We start from the raw sequence: 17,782 nt of genomic DNA, 5'->3' as shown, positions 1-17,782 counted from the left end.
TGAGTATTGAACATGTAAAATCAGTGATAGGATAGAGCAAAGACGATATATATATATATATATATATATATATCGTCTTTGCTCTATCCTATCACTGATTTTACATGTTCAATACTCACATCACCATTTTTGTTCTGTGTGCGTCTTGCTTATTCCATTGCATGCTGAGCCTTGTGCATACTATTGCATCTTGTGCATCTTATTCTTGTCTAGTCGACAGTTTTAGGTATTGTGTATAGAGTAGAAAATAATATACTGGATTTTGAAGTATAGAGACATAGAGGTAGCACTAATATTAGTATATATGAATAAGAGAAATTTTTACTGAAATAACTTACAAGACTACAGGGTATTAATGTCCTATACCATAGGTAGACTAGGCTACAAATGAAATAAAATCAAAACAAAACAATTCAAATCAAGACAACTCATAACAGAGATAGCCACCAAAATTAAAAAAAAATTACATGACTAATCTCTCCAGCAACACTGCAAATTACTGGGGTCCTTCTTGTTGGACTTCTGACATTCTCTTTCCTCAAAATATACCTCAACCAAATATTATACATCACCAGTAATTTCATTATCCTTTCTTCATTTTATTTTTCTGTTGAAAAAGAGTCTTGCACAGAATTTTTTCCAGGTGTGGAGGACCAAAATATTAACATGAAACATCTTCTAGCGAGGGGCCAAAAATGTTACAGTTACTTGATTGACTGAACATGATTCAGGCTTGCTTGATGATGAATTTATTTCAGGAAACTTTCTTCCAGAGAAAAACCCAGGCTCTTTTGGTTGAGGCAATGCAATCTCACTACTCAACATCATAACCACAGATGACATGCTTGGCCTGTCCTCTGGACTTTGTTGCACGCATAATAGACCGATATGGATTGATCTAAATACTTCAGTAAGATCACAGGAGTGCACTTTGGCTTCATCAATCAGTTCCAAAGTCTTGTCTTCTTTATAAAGTGTCCATGCCTAGAAAATTGCCACTCATTTGGTCATTAATGTTGTATCAGCGCATTGAAATACTACATAATAGCTTGAGACACTTACATGTCCTAGGAGGTTTAGGCTATGGTCTGGATGATAAAATCCTCTATTTTTTCTCCCACTAACTATCTCAAGCACCAATACACCAAAACTATAGACATCCGATTTTACTGAGAAGAGTCCATCAATAGCATACTCAGGGGACATGTAGCCACTGCAGGAAGTCAAAAATAAAAATAAAAAATAAAAATCAATTTATGACAAATAAAAGTAGCATATTCAACATATTTTAAAGTTCTTACTATGTTCCAACCACTCTTGTTGTATTTGCTTCCGTTTCATCACCTCCAAAACTTCTAGCCATGCCAAAGTCTGAAATTTTGGGGGTCATATTGCTATCCAGTAAAATATTGCCCGCCTTGAGATCTCTGTGGATAATTCTCAGTCTGGAATCTTGATGAAGATAGTTAAGGCCCCGAGCAATCCCATTGATAATGTTGTAGCGCTTGGGCCAATCCAGTAACATGCTTTGTTTTATATCTGCCCAATTTGAATCCATTTAATCCATGTTGCAGTTTAGTTGGATTGACAACCTAAATGAAAACTACTTTTATAAATAAACAACCACGGATAATCCTTGGGAGAGAGTTCAAGCAGCTGCACTTCTTACAATGAAGTCAGAGTATCCAATTTCCGATCTTCAACTGGGATGGACGTGGCACTTACCTTTTCCCAAGGCTTTTGATAAGAGCATCCTCCTAAACATCACGCCACAGGAAGTGGGGAATTTGGAGCATGCTTAATGAAAGTAACTTGACAGGTCTAAGTTTAGAATATTAAGACTCAAAAATTACAAAAGGCTAAACAAATAGTGACACAAACCGAAAATGAAGGAATCCAGGCTTTTGTTGGGCAAGTATTCATAGATCAACATTCTTTCATCATCTTGAATGCAACAACCTAGAAGCTTCACGAGGTTTCGGTGCTGAAGTTTGGAAATGCATAGAACTTCATTCTTGAACTCATTGAGTCCTTGCCTTGAATTCTCTGAAAGCCTCTTCACAGCTATTTCTTGTCCCACTTCTAACAAACCCTGAAAATTATCATTCTGAGAGTTCCATTATCTGCTTCCAAAAGAAGCAAGCTTGTTTTCCCTTTTCTCTTCCCTTGGCATTCAGTGTGCTAGTCTATGTGGAGATTGTCTCCATTAAGTATATTAAGACAATTAGTTCATATCATAACAGCAGAGTCACAGAAGAGGAACACTTAGTTCAGTATTCGGCACACCTTTTTTTGTTATATTACCATTCAAAGAGGCAAACACAGTCCTTTGAGCGGGAAAAAGATTAGATTGAATATGTTTGAAAAGAATAGCACTGATTAACATTGTTAAGCATTCAGAATGAGGAGTTTTAAGTTGAGAATGTTTCAGAGAATACTGAAAACTATTTATGCAAATACTGGTTTGGTGCATAGAGATGGTACCAGAGCACAGTTGGTAGCAGAATTATTACTCTAGATGCTGCATATATAGCTTTATATAAGTATTGATCGTTACCTTGTAGACAGGTCCAAAGCCGCCCTCTCCAAGCTTATTGTCAATCGAGAAGTTATTTGTGGCATTTGCTATTGTCTCAAAGTCAAATAATGGCAACTGTAAATCTCTCCTCTCGCTTTCATTGGCGTAATCTCTATCTTGATTGAGTCTAATTGGTCCTGCAGATTAGGAAATGAACTTCATATGAATAAAGCAAGTTGTACATATTCTTTGAATAACATATATGGCAGTATGGCATGGATCCAGAAGTTGGAAAAACCATTGAATAAGACCCCAAATTGAAATCCCTAAAATTATTCTTCCTAATGGATCATCCAGACTCTCTTTCTAGATTGGTAAGGCATGGCACTCTTAAAAACAGTGGCATCATGATAATTATTTGTTTAATTTACAACAAATAAAAAGAAACTTGTCAGCAACATCGGTGGGTAGAATAAGAGTTGAGATGTCCAGCTGTTGTCCTTTGTTATATCAACAGAAAAGAAAGTGAAATAATGTTAAACTTAAGTAATGACATCCTAGATGTATTTTTAGCAGTATTGATTTGTTTCTTTAATCATTTGCCTACTTCAGTAAATGTCATCTATAGCGGTATTGCTGTCACTCCTAGTGCAAAAACCATATCAGTTCCAAATGGTAAATTTCTAGGCGGCCAGGTTAGCTACTTGTTTATTTGTTGTGAGCCCCTCATGGTGACCATTGATGTTCTCAAGACAGGTAAATACACACTCTTCATGACAAACAACTTCTCTCACTAGCATCATCCTGAAAAAAAAATGTAAGCCTAAGAGAAAGGATCATGATTAAGACCCAAAATCTGATAGGTCCATTTTAGTAGATTATTTGCAAAAATAAAAATAAATCACTTTGGTCGAATGACTTTATCAATTTGTATCACTAAGAAAACCAGGGGGGAAAAAAATTGTATCACTAAGAATACTGAAAATGAAAGTCTGAAATTAATAGCATTCAGAAAGCTTGATTTTGGTACACTTCATACATGAACCACCAGATTATAACCACCTGCCCTCTTTGTAAACCTAAAGTGGCTCAATTAACATGAGGAGGTGCAGAATAAGACCAACATAAAGTGGCAAAGGAAATATATTTAAAAATCTTGACATTCAATGCGGGCAAGGCATAAAATGGATACTTGGAATCTAACTAAAGATGGGGTTGGATTGGATCGCCTTGGCAAGAATTCGAAGTTTTATTTGCTAATTAGAAAAGAAAAGTAAATTGAGTCTTCTAGATATGTTACCTCCTCCTCTCTTCAGCTTCCTCCTCCTCAAGAAATGCAAGAGCAGGAATAGGCCTAGGAGTACCACTGCTATAAGTAATATAGGAATGACTATAATCCTCACTCGTCCCTTTACATTGGATCTGCCATGTGTCTCTGCACAGTCAAAATTTACCATTAGTTTAAAGTAACTACAATTTAAGGCAGGAAAACTATGCACTAAAGCAGCAGTAAAAGAAGGCACTTCTCTATAGTTAACTGAAATAACTGAAGGCAAATCTGAAGAAAAGGTATAAACATAATTCATACCTAATTCTGAGGCTGCAATTATCAGATACAGATCTAATAAGATAATCCATACCTAAGTACTGTATGAAATGCAAATAAAAATTTGTGAGAGCTTCTCTATGCCTCTCGATTTATGCCTCCTTTCTACAACTCTGCTTGCAAAGTTGTTGAGAGGATGGCAACTTCTTTTTTATTTCCACAACAGAATGTAAAAGCTACTCACTCATCTACATGTTAGGGGATATATATCACACATACCTAACTCAGAGGAGGCCATTCTTATGTAAATATCTTGCCCACTTTCAGGGAGGTCCCTAATATCAATCAGATCATCAAACCAGAGCAGGCAGCCACTTCCTCCTCCTCTTATGTCTATATTTGCAAAAGACATGCAAGAACAGTTTTTTAAGCATACCGTCTGACATTCCTTGAGGGACATGCTCCTATTAAACCAGGAATACCGCGTGTCAGGCAATTTAACGCGGGAATACTTGACAAATCCATCCGATCCACTGTGGCAATCCAAGGGCGTTTTTCGAACACACCCACCTGACCAATCCGCCGTGTTCCAATCTTTTGGGTATCTTGGCATAAATTTATCGAGACACCCACATACTGGGGAATTATCAATGTTGCAGATACCATAGGAATGACAGAGCCCATAAAAATCACAGCGATCTGCAGGATTATTTCCATAAACTATCCAATCCTGTGTTTTATAATTCCATGTCAAGCGCTGTACAATTCCATTCTGGCTCAAAACCCGCTGCGAGAAAACTGAGCTATTAAGAAGCTCAAATCCATAATACACCTCCTGCTGATCAAAAACAAAATAGTATGTGAAGATGCTGTTTGGTTTTAAACCCACTGCGCCACTAAAGCGGAGACCATTCCATGGTCCAGAACGGTATTGCTCAACTGAACCTTTCAGGAGGAAAAATTGTGGAAATCCATGAAGATCAATTCCAAATGAATAGTCACCTTTAGAAGGGTCATCACCGGACTTCCATGACCATAGACGCCTATCAATTCCAGTTACTAGGTTCTTTCCAAGCTTCATGCCCGGCAACAAAGTGTCACTCGGATAATCAAAACTCTGCCACAGGAAATTCTCATCATTTGCATCTTTGACAACAAGATTACCCGAATCCAAAAGCTGTGCAATTGGATTCACTGTGTTGTTATTTGATGATGAATTTGAAGAAGACCAGAAGATGCTGCTTGTACTATTGACAAGCATGAGAATTCCTCCATCAGTGAGCTTTAAGACACCTCCTCCCGAGGTATCAGTAAGTGGAGTATCTCTGTTGGCAACCCACACCACAGTCCTCTTAGATATTTTCTTGTACCATATTCCCAAGTATCGATTCCTGGAAGTACTACTTGAAGGGCTGAAAAATCCCAGTTCAAATGATCCATCTGAACTGACCGTGGTTTGCCCATCTGTAAGAGATTGTGTTGTAGTTATGGTGCCTAATTCTACTGCATCGGAGATTATTGTTAACACGGAAAACATAAAATAGAAGGAAAGAATTATAGTAAAGCCATAATTCTTTGATGATTTACTCATGCTTCACATAATGGGGTTTGTCTGTTTTTCTTTCAATATTAATTCGGGAAACCCATACAATAGTTATCGGACTTGGGCAGACGACAAACAAGGAAAAAGTCCTCTTCAAAGTCTTCCTTTCACACTCTTTACAGTACTAAAAAAAAAGAAAAAAAAAAAAGAAAAAAGGAAAAGATCCTCTTCAAAGTCTTCCTTTCACACTCTTTACAGTACTAAATTAACAAACAAGGAAAAAAAAAAAAATTGGTCCTCTTCCAAGTCTTCCTTTCACACTCTTTACAGTACTAAATTAAATATAAATCCCCCACCAGGTGGTGTGCCAGTATGGGAATCTGCAGACTATAAAGGAGCAATTAAGTTAGTCATGTAAATATGCTCAGGCCAAGACCTCCATTTCCCTTCTTTTGGTCTAATCCTTTCCACAGTAGTGGAAAAGGAGTGCTTCGCATGCAGTTAAAAATTTGGGGTAACAAATCCAAGGTCAAGGATGTCCACATATATATCAACTTCTTTATTACCTTGACTTGGGGGTAACAAATCCAAGGCCGGAAAGTCTCGGGTGAAACCTATTATTGAAATTGTTGCGGACGGAAGTTTTGTTTGGGTTTATTTGCATCATATTCATTTTATTTAGTATGTTATATGTGAATTTTATATGATTGGTGTGCATTTATATGTGTGGTAGAAATTAAAAATAAAAAAAAAAAAAAGATTTTTGCATAGTGGTGGAACCCACTTTCCACATACCTTTGATTAGTGGTCAAGGGACCCATTTTGGGTCTCATTTTCTCTCACTACTTCTCTCTCCCGACAGTCCCTCCCTCCTCTTTATTTTTTCTCTTTCATTTTCTTTTCTTCAAGCTTTCAAGGCTTGGTTGAAGTTCAATCTTTGGAATCTAAAATCTTATTAGAGTTGATATTTATAGAGTCACAAACTTGTCCCATAAGAACTTGCCTTTTGTAGAATTCAAAACCAATAACAAAGTTAAATCAGATCAGGAAACTGAATTTTCCTTAAACCAATAAGGAAGTTATATCAAATCAGGAAATTGAATTTTTTCTAAAATTCAGTACTCTTGGAAGTTTCCATATAATTAAATCTTCTTAAAAAATAATTACCAGACCCCACAAAACCACAACACCTCTTGCACCAATGTTTTTAGGTACTCTATAGTGCAGGTTGGACATGTTGAAGCAAGATTGGGCTCGATCCCTCAGTCGCTATGAAGTCACTACTTTTGTTTCTTGCTCATTCTTGACTTTGTTTTTGTATAAGCGCTTCCCAAACTATGTGCCCAAAACCCTTTGTGAAAAAGCTGAAAATGGACATTCTCAAGACTGTAGTCACGCAATGTGGTGGACATACCTCATGACTTCCAGTTACTTGAGTGACTATATTGATGAATTTGAAAACTTCTGTGCCCGCCCATATGTTGTTGAGCAAAACGGCATTCTTTGTGGGGGTCCTGAAGACGACGTGGTTGTGCTGAAGGATAACTTGAACATCAACACTTTAATATTCATTGCAACTGTGTCCAAATGTGCTTTTCCCTACATAACTGAGACTGGAGAGGGAGCAATCACTTACAACCCTTGTAGGATTGCTCACCAATTCGGATATTACTGTTTCTTGTCTTTGTGATACTCATAAGTGGCACTAACGGAAATGGTAGATGCAAACCTGAAGGGTTTATTTATTTTTGCAGGTGAACTTTTAAATTCCTGGATTGACACTTGACGACAGCCTTATTTTTCTACATTTTTCTTGCCTTGTTTATTTTGGATTCTTAATCATATTACTTGTATATATCAGTCTATAACTAGAGATTAGTTTTGTTGAAATTGAAGGTTAAACGCAACTATAGTTAGTTTTGTTGAAATTGAAGGTTAAGCCAGCGCAACTATAGTAGCAAATCCATGGCCTTGCTTCTTTTCTTTTGGTGCTAATAATGTATTTCTCATAAGCTTTGTCTTAATGTAAGTAAGCTGACAGGACAAGGTTTAGGACCTGTGATAGAGCTGGACTGAAGAGGACATAAGATGGAATGTTTAGGAAAAGAATGACCGTTAAAGTCGTTATTTTATTTGTCTTATTCAAACTTAGGCGCCAAATGTGTCTTCATGGAAAGTGTGGTTAGCGTAAAATATGTGGAGTTCAATGAAAGTAAAAATTTCTTGGGTTATTGAGGTGGTACTTTACTTTGGAAGGAATAATGGGTCTTGGTTGCCCTTAAAGCACAATCAATACAGGGCACATACCCTACATGTGTTTGATGTGTGTTTATGGTCTATTTATTACTGATCTTTCCTAGTAAAGATCTCTTCTAGTTTACCTAAATTATTTTTGTGCTAGCTAGCTTCAAACGTTGGACCAAATTAATTAACTTAATTGGCTAATTAATTAGTTGGGTTGATCTGACATTAGTTTAGTCGCTTTTCATTGTAGGTTGACGCTTTGAAGCCTCTATATTAAACTATATTTAATAACATATAGATATGTCATCTTTAATTATCAAATCAGAGATGATGGGGTACGTACTTTCACTTACCTATCACCTCTGATTTGGTAATTATATTAAATAGGACTTGTTTATTTGTTATTGGTCTACATTAACGGTTTTGATAATGTGTATCCTAATCGATGATGACCTAGTATTGTCCATTAAATAATAGCCTTAATTATGATCCCGGCTTTTTGGTGATGATCAAACAAATTCCTTTTACTCTTATAGAGCCGGTGCATGTGTAAAGTTACATATTTTCTTAGACATTATCCGATGGCTTAATTAATAAACGACCTACCTCATCAAGCTGGTGTGCCTGAGTTCCCTTTCCCTAGTTTACTTGAATGCATAAATTGTATGTCTTAATTTGTAGGTGTCATTGTGAGGTGTCAATGTGTCATAGAATTGAAAACATTCATTCAACACTGTGTCTTGTCAAACAAACCAGAGCTATTTAGATGTAAAAGCCCATCCCAACAAAAAATTGGGAGCCCAAAATCGTTAATCTCAACCCAGCTTTGCAAATTTGCTTAAAATGTTCAGACCCCCTAACCATCTAGGCCAACCCTCTCCAGATCAAATTACCATCCCCTAAGTGATACAACTTCATTGCATTTACTTTGAGTCATGGTTCACGGTCACCGATCAACTTGTGAAGGTATGTAACGATATTGAACCTTTGAAAAAGAATAACGATCGACTGATCCGGTGAACCATGTTTCGAATTAAGTAGTAAATCTCACTGATATAATGATTAGATTTTGCCAAATTATATTTATCAATAAAAGTGATGAAATTCATAATTCAAGTTCGAAGTACAAGACGACGTCATTTCAATAAATGAACTAGGTAGCTACGCTGGTGGAAAGATTTGAGTCATCTACTTTTTGTTTTGAAATGAAAAGAGATAACATTAGTGTATTAATTATTGATTATTTGTGATCGTTGGATGATGATGAAGTCATTAGTAAATTAATTGGCCTAGATTAAAAGTAATCACTAACGGTAGTAGTTAGGGTCGTTAATGCATTTGACTCGATAAACCATCAAAGTACGGAAGATTGCTGCTACAACCCACCATCAAAAGTTCAAAACTAAACCATCTACCACCAGGCTCCACAGAGACGCTTATACAACCATAACAACCACATTTATTTGTCAGTCAAATCTACAATGGCTTTTAGCTTCTTCGGCTCGTTGTTTAAGCATATTGGTTTTTGAAAAATATTTTATGGTCTTTTAGTTATGATTATCATAAAATATTTATAAAGAAAAAAAATATTAAAATCGGACAAAAATAATTTGTTTATTAATTTTGGTAAGTTATTTTACACCCACACCTAATAAATGTGACCTCAACTTCGACCTAAATGTTTGTTAAATACCAAAAAATAAAAATAAAAAATATATTTTACCTGAAAAAATAAAATATTTTTTGAGAAAAATATTTTACGTCGAAGCAAATAGAGCCTTCATGTTTTTTGTTTTGCTAGTGTACTGTGATGAAGTAAAAGTACGAATTATGATTAGTAACGTTTGTTGTTGTAGGGGTTTAATCTCCTGTAAAGCCACCTGACACATTTAATGTCACCAAGGTCCACTCGAGTCAACCATCTCGGCAAACTAAAGGCGAGATACTCACGCATCTCGAGTGAGAAGATGTCAATCACATTAATGAGCATCATCTACCGCCGCCTTCGAAGGGATAGGTATTTAATGTAATGGTACATATCCCTAATTTAAAAGACTGAAATACTCCTATTGTACTCAATAGAGCTATCAGGGTGACCTTAAGAAAAGTCTCGAGGGACCTTCCCATTCGTGTAAGGGCCTGGGCCTATAAATAAAGGCCGAGGTTCACAAGCCCAAGGACCGAATTTTCCCTGCATAATCACTCCATTGTATTTTGTACTTTGATATCATCCACATTATTTAATATATATTGACTTACCTAAAAGAACCCCTACAACTTGGCGACTCCACTGGGGATATCAATATAGTATCGAAGGATCTGAAGAACCAGCTGGTGCAATCTCATTACTCTAAATAGGATGAAGCTTCTGGCTTAAGAGATGATGAAACGGCAACTAGCCGATATCAGCCAACACACTCGGGACCACACATAACCACATCGCAGTCCCTACAGCAAACCCAGCGATCGAGAACTAGGGGAGCTTCTGGCACACATAGAAACTATGTTATTCCAGGACCTCCAGGCGAACGCGAACAAGAAAGCCAAAGCCCAATCTAGTTCGTCTCTCATGACTCCGCCTGTACAGCCCGCTCTCCCAATATTCTCAGGTACTACTGAGCCCTTGATGCCAGCAACTTATGCATAGGCCAGGGTCCAAAACAAGGCACTACTACCCAATCCTTTGTTGAAGGAGGACGGTCTGGCAACTGAGTCCTGGGTGAGAGATTTCTTTCTAAAGAACTCACCCGGCGCAGCTTGGTCTTTGGCGCTTCGAAGTGAGCCACCCTACCCACGTAGTGTCGCTTTGACTCTGTACCCTATCGGTTAGCTCGTACCTAAGTTTTCCAAGTATGATGGCATAACTGGCGATCCAGAGGAGCATATCACACAGTTTATTGAGGCACTCGGTGGATATAGCCATGATACTCTGCTACGATTACGAGAGTTCTCGAAATCACTCACCAAGTTAGCATATTGGTGGTATAAAAGCCTCGAGACAGACTATGTAACTACATGGGAACAGTTGATGGACAAATTTTTGGCAAAATTCTGTGAGGCCGAAGAACATATAACTACACTCTCCCTGACGAAAGAAACTCAACTACCAGGATAATTACCTCTCAAATTTGTCGCTCGTTTCTAGACCTGAGCCAAAGGATGCTTCAAGAATAGCAGTGAAAAGGAGTGTGTGGACATTTGCATACAAGGCCTCGACAGGGACTATTGAGTCAACCTGTGTAACCTGCGACTCGATAATTTCATTGACCTCATTCTCGCAGTCAGAAATCTCGCCCGTAACCTTCCGGAGGTTCCTAAGCCAAATATCGCGTAAACACCTACTCGTAGGTCAGGATTGTACTAAAAAGCGTAAAGACGCGGAGCTAAAGGAGTGCATACAACGACGAGATGACCTACCTCCATTCCCGGTTAGCATGAATGAAGTGGCTGATACATTGAAGAAATGGGTACAACATAACGATGTGGTTCTACCAGCACCTCGATAAACGCCTACGGTCCAAGAGCGAGCTAGCTCAAACTTCTGTATATACCATCAGACGATATCCCATCCGACAACTGACTGTAGGATACTAAGGCGATTGTTTCAGAATAAAATCCCCAAGTTTTTTTATCCTCGACATCCAGGCGTTGCGGCAGGCATCGCTTGTTTTAATGAATTCGATGAATACTTGCACCCTCTACCAAGAAATAAACTTGACGCTTCAACCATCGACCAGTATGCTGCTGCTACTTCTTCTCACCCTTGCTCGGTGAATTCCAAGTCACAGGAAATTACAATAGCCTTTAATGAGACAGACTGTAAAGCCTCATCCAATCAGAATCGCCCTCTTTACGTTACTGGCCTTCTCAACGGTGTCGAGTTCAAGCGCACTTTTCTGGACAACGGTTAATCTATCAATGTCATTTCCATGGCTGTATTTCAAAAGTCCAACATCCCCATGACTCACCTTATCAAAGAGCCCATCGAGATAGTAGGTTTCAGTAACTATCACCGGCGTACTTTAGGTCATGTCACCGTAGATCTTACTGTCAGCAAATTTCGTGCACATGCTCGATGTCATGTCATTGAGGCTGAAACTTCCTGTCACATTTTACTTGGTCAATTGTAGATGCATCGATTCGGCATTGTGCCTTCCATGTATCATTAGTGCTTCAAGGGCATATTAGGGAACATAGTTGTTACTGCCCCTTGCTCCGAACGACCTTTCGCTAAAACTAAGGCTTACTTCATTAAGTCCCTCTTTCTCGACGAACTCGATAAAGAGGTACCAGGAGAGGCCCATATCATTTCCACGCCGATGCCCACTTGGGACCAAGCACAGAAAAACATTTTCCCTCCCCCGGAGCCTTACAGCTCGTCCTCGCCCCAAGCGTTCGCGGTCGTGTAAGTGCAAGCGCGTTCAACGCGAGGACGACAAATACGTGTACCATTTATAACAGTGCCCAAGTCCCATAATCTCGATTCTCAGCACCCGACGTTCACTGACCTCGAAGAAATAAATCTAGTATTTACAAGAGGCCAGCCTCGTCTCACCTTCATTGCTGCGAACGTCAAATCCCCCATCAGGGGACAGTTAATCTCCCTACTAACAGAGTTTTCGGACGTCTTTGCGTAGACTTATAAAGAAATGCCTGGTCTCAGTCCCGCCCTGGTCGAGCACCATCTTTGCATTCAGCAAAATCACTCTCCTATGAAACAAGCCCTCAAACCTTTCGCCCTGAACTCAAGCTTCAAATCAAGGACAAGGTCCAGAAACTACTTCAAGCTGGTTTCATATAGCCCATTCTCCACCCAATTTGGCTAGCCAACGTGGTCCCGGTGAAAAAGAAGAATGGCTAAATCCGTATTTGTGTCGATTTCAGAGACCTTAATAAGGTATGTCCCAAAGATAATTTCCCATTGCCTAACATTGACACACTTGTCGACGCCACAGCAGGACATGCCGTGTTCTCTTTCATGGATGGATACAGCGGTTACAGTCAGATCAGCATGGCTGTGGGTGATGCTCACAAAACTGCTTTTTGGACTCAAGAATGCCAGTGCCACATACCAGCGCGCCATGACTACCATTTTTAATGATCTACTACATCATTATGTCGAAGATTATGTTGATGATTTGGTTATCAAATCTAAAGAAGAGCATACCCTTATTGCAGACCTGCGTCGAGTTTTTGCACGGTGCTGACAATACCAGCTACTGATGAACCCGCTCAAATGTGCTTTTGGTGTTGATCACGACAAATTTCTAGGCGTCACTATTCACCGTCACGGAATAGACCTCGATCCTACAAAGGCACAAGCGATCCTCGATATGCCGCCACTGGCTAATACAAAGCAGCTTAAAAGCTTCCTCAGTAAAATCTCCTATTTACGCCGATTTATTCCAGCCCTAGTCGAGTCGACCTTCGTTTACAGCAATTTGCTTCACGGCAATCCCACCTTTCATTGGACTACTGCCCATCAGCAAGCCCTCGATACAGTCAAGGCAATACTGATCTCTCCGCAAACCATGCAGCCACCTATCCACGGACAACCTCTTCTGCTATACATTACTTCTACACCACACTCGGTAGGTGCTCTACTCGCCCAAGATCACGCCAGACAAGAGAGGCCGATATACTACATCAGTCGCATAATCATAAAGCTGAAGCACGATATTCTATAATCGAGCGACACTACCTCGCCCTCATATTTGCTGCTCAGAAATTCCGGCACTACTTCCTCCCATATCAAGTTCAACTGGTCACCCACAACGACCTTTTCCGACATTTGCTGTCTCGACCTTTGATCTCCGACAAGAACTCTTGGTGGCTTCTCGCACTATCTGAGTTCGGCATCTCTTGTTGTACCCCTCGGGCAGTAAAAAGTCAAGCCCTCACCTATCTCTTAGCACAATTCCCTCAGGGTTCCCACGAGCCGCCCCATATGTCATTCCCCCTTGATGACCTCCAGGTTGCCTCCGTAACAACATTTTCAGGAGAATGGACTCTCGTTTTTAACGGTTCGTCGACCTCTAAGGGAGAAGAAGCGGGCATTGTCCTCACAGCCCTAGGCCACGAATAGATAGCCGCTTTTAAACTTGATTTTTGTTGCTCAAATAATGAAGCTGTGTACGAAGCCCTCATGATAGCTTTAGACAAAGGCATTACTAGGCACTACATTAATGGAGATTCTAAACTTGTTATTCAACAAGCGACCGGTGTTTTTCTGCTCAAAGAGCCAACGTTAGCCTCTTATCGCACCATCTTCCAACAACTCCTCGCCAGGCTCGACACATTTAGAAACGCACATGTACCATGATCTCATAATCGTTATCCGGATACTCTCGCCACCTTAGCTGCCAAAATCTAGACTGCTCGACCTACCACACCTATCCTGGTTACCAAAAGGGACCAACCCCTGCAGGTCTCCGAGTTCATTGATCTCACTAAAGCAAACACTGATTAGCACCAACCTATCATTCAGCAATTACAAACTCTTGAAGGACCCCTTCCCCTCAGCGAACTCAAGCAGTGTCAATTGTTAGATGGCTTTCTCTATTTCGACCTCCCTTATGGCACGCTGTCCTGTGCCATTGGCCCTTTTGAGGCCTCTCTAGTACTTATTCATGTGCACCGCGATAGCTGTTCCACTCTTATCCCTCTCTATCGCCGTCTACAAAGGCAAGGTTACTACTAGCCCACTATAGCCTTGGAGACCAACCGCTTCTAACAAGACTACATTCACTCTCAGAACCTTCCGGACCCGAGTGAGTCTTACCTACTCGAAGTCTGGGACTGGTGAAACCCATTCATTAATTTCCTCTGTGATGGTTCGCTCCTAGATAATTATGTCATGGCTATTTAGATTCGTAAAAAATCTCAACGATTCCTCCTTATCGACGACGCTCTTTTCTGACACACTCTAGATGGATCTCAACAGCGATGCATGATAAGTGCTTAAATGTTGCACATTTCAGCACCTATGTTAGGGTATTTCAGTCTTTGCATCTATCTTAATTTCATATTTTAGTCCTAATTTATGTTTATGTGTATTTCAGGGTAATAAAGTTAAAATGAGCTAATTTTGGTTCACTAAAGCCTTTTTGGAGTCAAGAAAAGATATTCAGAAAAAGCTCAGAAAATGGCAAAAAGGAGGTCGCAGCCAATTGCTCGTATAGTGTGTTTATTCTTCAAAAGCGGTCAATCTCAGGCCTTTAATGATGTTCCCAAAGATGAAGAAGCAAACCAATGAGCTCGGGGTCAAAATGGAGCTAAATAGGGCTTAAAGGAAATTTCCAACTCTTGGGGGATCGATCCCCCAGGACTTGGCAACATTACATGATTTTCTTATTTTGGGCTTATTTTTGTAATCTATGGGCTTTAATAGGGTTTGTTACTTAAGGCCCAGTGAGTAGTATTATTTTATTTAAGGGAGTTTTTAATTCATTAGATTATTAAGTTTTATTAGTTTTTTATATCGTAAAATAGAAGGTTCTCTCTAGAAAAAGGAGAAAGTTAGGGTTTCAAGAAATTTGATAGACTCTCTATCTACAATGGAAAGAAGAAGAAGAAGGAGCCAAAAGATGGAGATGGAGCTTGTTAACACCATGATCACCTCCTCCATGAGCTAGTTCTTCACTTAGGGCTTGGATGAGCCCTAAGTTCATGTAACATAAACCTTTGTTTTTCTTTTCTTGGGGAATTATTATATTGTAATTAAATATATGGCCTTGTGATTTATTTATATATACATGCTTGATTTGACAAATTAGGGTTTATATTGATTAATTCTTCCATTGAAATCTCCAAGTTAATTGTATGTCTATATATGATTAATTAGGGATTTTATTCTTCATTAGATGATTGAAAATTAATTCTTCCATTGATTCTATATGAAAATTGCATGTCTATGTGTGATTGATTATGAATTATACTCTACACTAGATACTTCTTTTAGTTGTGTTTAGTGATGGCCATAACATGAGACTTAGTTGATACAATTGTCAATTAATTTGATGGATAAAGGCTTAATCTTGATGGGTTGTTCTATAAATTAGCTTATTGTCATTAGGTAATTGTAGTAAAGTAGGCAATTTGTGGTTGATTATGTTAATCCATACTTCTAATTACAATTAGTATTATCCTCTTGATTGATGTGTGCTCCTATTGCATACATTTGTGAATGTGTATGGTGGGTTATGACGTAGTCTTGAATCGGTTTTATACTTTAGTTTAATTGTCATTAGGTAGACAATTCATTCTTGATGTTGATAATCTATACTTACAATTGTGATTTGTGATGATAATGTGACCACATCTATAATTACACTAATGAATTCCCCATTAATTGAAAGCGTATGGTTAATTGCACAGGCTTATTGGTGAATCCTAACCCTAAGACTCTCTTCATATCTCTTTAATTCTTAGTTTAATTTAGTTAAATTTATTTGCATTGTTATTTCCATTTCCATGTTTTTAATTTAACTCTATCTTAATCACTTCACCAAACTCTTTTTCTCTCAAACTCTCTCTCTCTCTCTCTTTCTTGTGCAATCTAATTAACTTTAAAGTCAAGTTAAATTCCAACACATGTTCAATCTCTTGGGACGATCCCTTCTCACTTCATACTACGTAGTATAAGTGTCTAGCGGTTTATAAATGTAAACTATGATGCCCGCTTGATACCATTTCCAAAACCAAAGTGTTGTGCATTATTTTGTGCACACGCTCGGGTCGCATCATAATTTTGGCGCCGTTGCCGGGGATTGACGGTTTAGTTGGAATTGAATTAGGTATTAGGGCTAATTTGATTGTTTTCTTTAAATTACTATTTTCTTACAAATCCCTCTTGTTCAATTAGGTACTTGAAAAGAAAAGGAGCAAGCATTGGATCTTAGCACCATTGTGACGTTGTTGCTACAGACTTTTGTAAGTTTCCTTGAATTTCTTTTACTATAATTGTTCAATTCTCTACATGCTTGCGAGATAGCCCTTGCCGAGGCTATCACATTGTTTAAATTCTTGTCCAAGCATAAGCCCAAAATGAGGCTATTACTTTCTTGATAGAAAGCATCGGCCCATGTGGAGGCAATTTAATTTTGTGCATTGATATAACATGGGAGTATGGGAACATCATATGTGGAGGTGGTGAATTGTTGTTGATTGTTGTTGTGGTTTGTTGTTTCTAGGAGAATTCTTCTCATTCTTGACTATCCCACACTTAATGGGAAACCATTTCTAGGATATAGTGCATATGAATAATCTAGGTGTGTATCATCCTCTTAATGGGCATCCACCTCAAGGTGTGCATCCACCCTTAAGAATTCCCCATCCTAATGTGTTTCCACAACCCAATCAAATGCAACAACCTTCAATAATACCAATCCATCCTCAAGATCATGTAGTTTATCCCCCAAATCCTCAATTATCTCTTCGGGATCACTACACTCCCAATGAATATAATGCATCAACATGCATCCGGTTGCCAAACTTTCGGGCAACCCATTAAGAAATCAAGCCTGCAACCATCCAAATGTGCCCCATTTTCTATGGGGTGAGTAATGAAGAACCACATAAACATTTGGATGAGTTTTTGGAAGTTTGTTCAACCGTGAAAATCACGAACCTTCCGGAAGAAGTCTTAAAAATGAAGCTTTTCCCTTTCACTCTTCGGGAAAAGGCTAAATATTGGTTTAATAACTTGAGGGCAAATTCAATCACATCTTGGGCTCAACTACAATATGAATTCCTAAAAAAAATTTACCCCGCAAGTAGAACCGATGCTATGAGAGCTTCTATCTGTGAATTCTCTCAAAATGAGAGAGAACCTTTGCACGAAGCATGGGAGCGTTTAAACAATTTGCTACGGAAGTGTCCACATCACGACATTCTAAAGTGACAATTAGTTTGCTGCTTCTATGAAAGCTTA

The 17,782-nt window shown here is 38.7% G+C and overlaps 1 protein-coding gene across 1 annotated transcript; it reads right to left on the bottom strand.

Moving 5' to 3' along the window:
* Nucleotides 1-299: 299 nt before the first annotated feature.
* Nucleotides 300-6,043, bottom strand: LOC132267142 (G-type lectin S-receptor-like serine/threonine-protein kinase At4g27290). The gene is made up of 7 exons (XM_059768209.1): nt 4,344-6,043; nt 3,819-3,953; nt 2,558-2,715; nt 1,882-2,092; nt 1,302-1,539; nt 1,063-1,213; nt 300-984 (listed from the first exon to the last, which is right to left on the bottom strand). Exons 1-7 carry the CDS (start codon nt 5,653-5,655, stop codon nt 679-681), a joined length of 2,511 nt encoding a protein of 836 aa, XP_059624192.1. The 5' UTR covers nt 5,656-6,043; the 3' UTR covers nt 300-678.
* Between the last annotated feature and the right edge of the window lie 11,739 nt (nt 6,044-17,782).

The sequence above is a fragment of the Cornus florida genome, unplaced genomic scaffold, assembly GCF_030987335.1.
Source record: "Cornus florida cultivar Cherokee Brave unplaced genomic scaffold, ASM3098733v1 CherokeeBrave_3.0.0_Hap2_Chr07, whole genome shotgun sequence".
NCBI lineage: Eukaryota > Viridiplantae > Streptophyta > Magnoliopsida > Cornales > Cornaceae > Cornus > Cornus florida.
The sequence above is the reverse complement of the archived record's forward strand: the minus strand, read 5'-3'. Positions and strand labels throughout refer to the sequence as shown.

Coding starts and splice junctions, on each gene's coding strand:
- LOC132267142 (XM_059768209.1), bottom strand. CDS start 5,655: ATGAGTAAATCATCAAAGAATTATGGCTTTACTATAATTCTTTCCTTC. Junction 3,954..4,343: donor AATGGCCTCCTCTGAGTTAG/GTATGTGTGATA, acceptor TTGACTGTGCAG/AGACACATGGCAGATCCAAT. Junction 985..1,062: donor GCCTAAACCTCCTAGGACAT/GTAAGTGTCTCA, acceptor GCAATTTTCTAG/GCATGGACACTTTATAAAGA.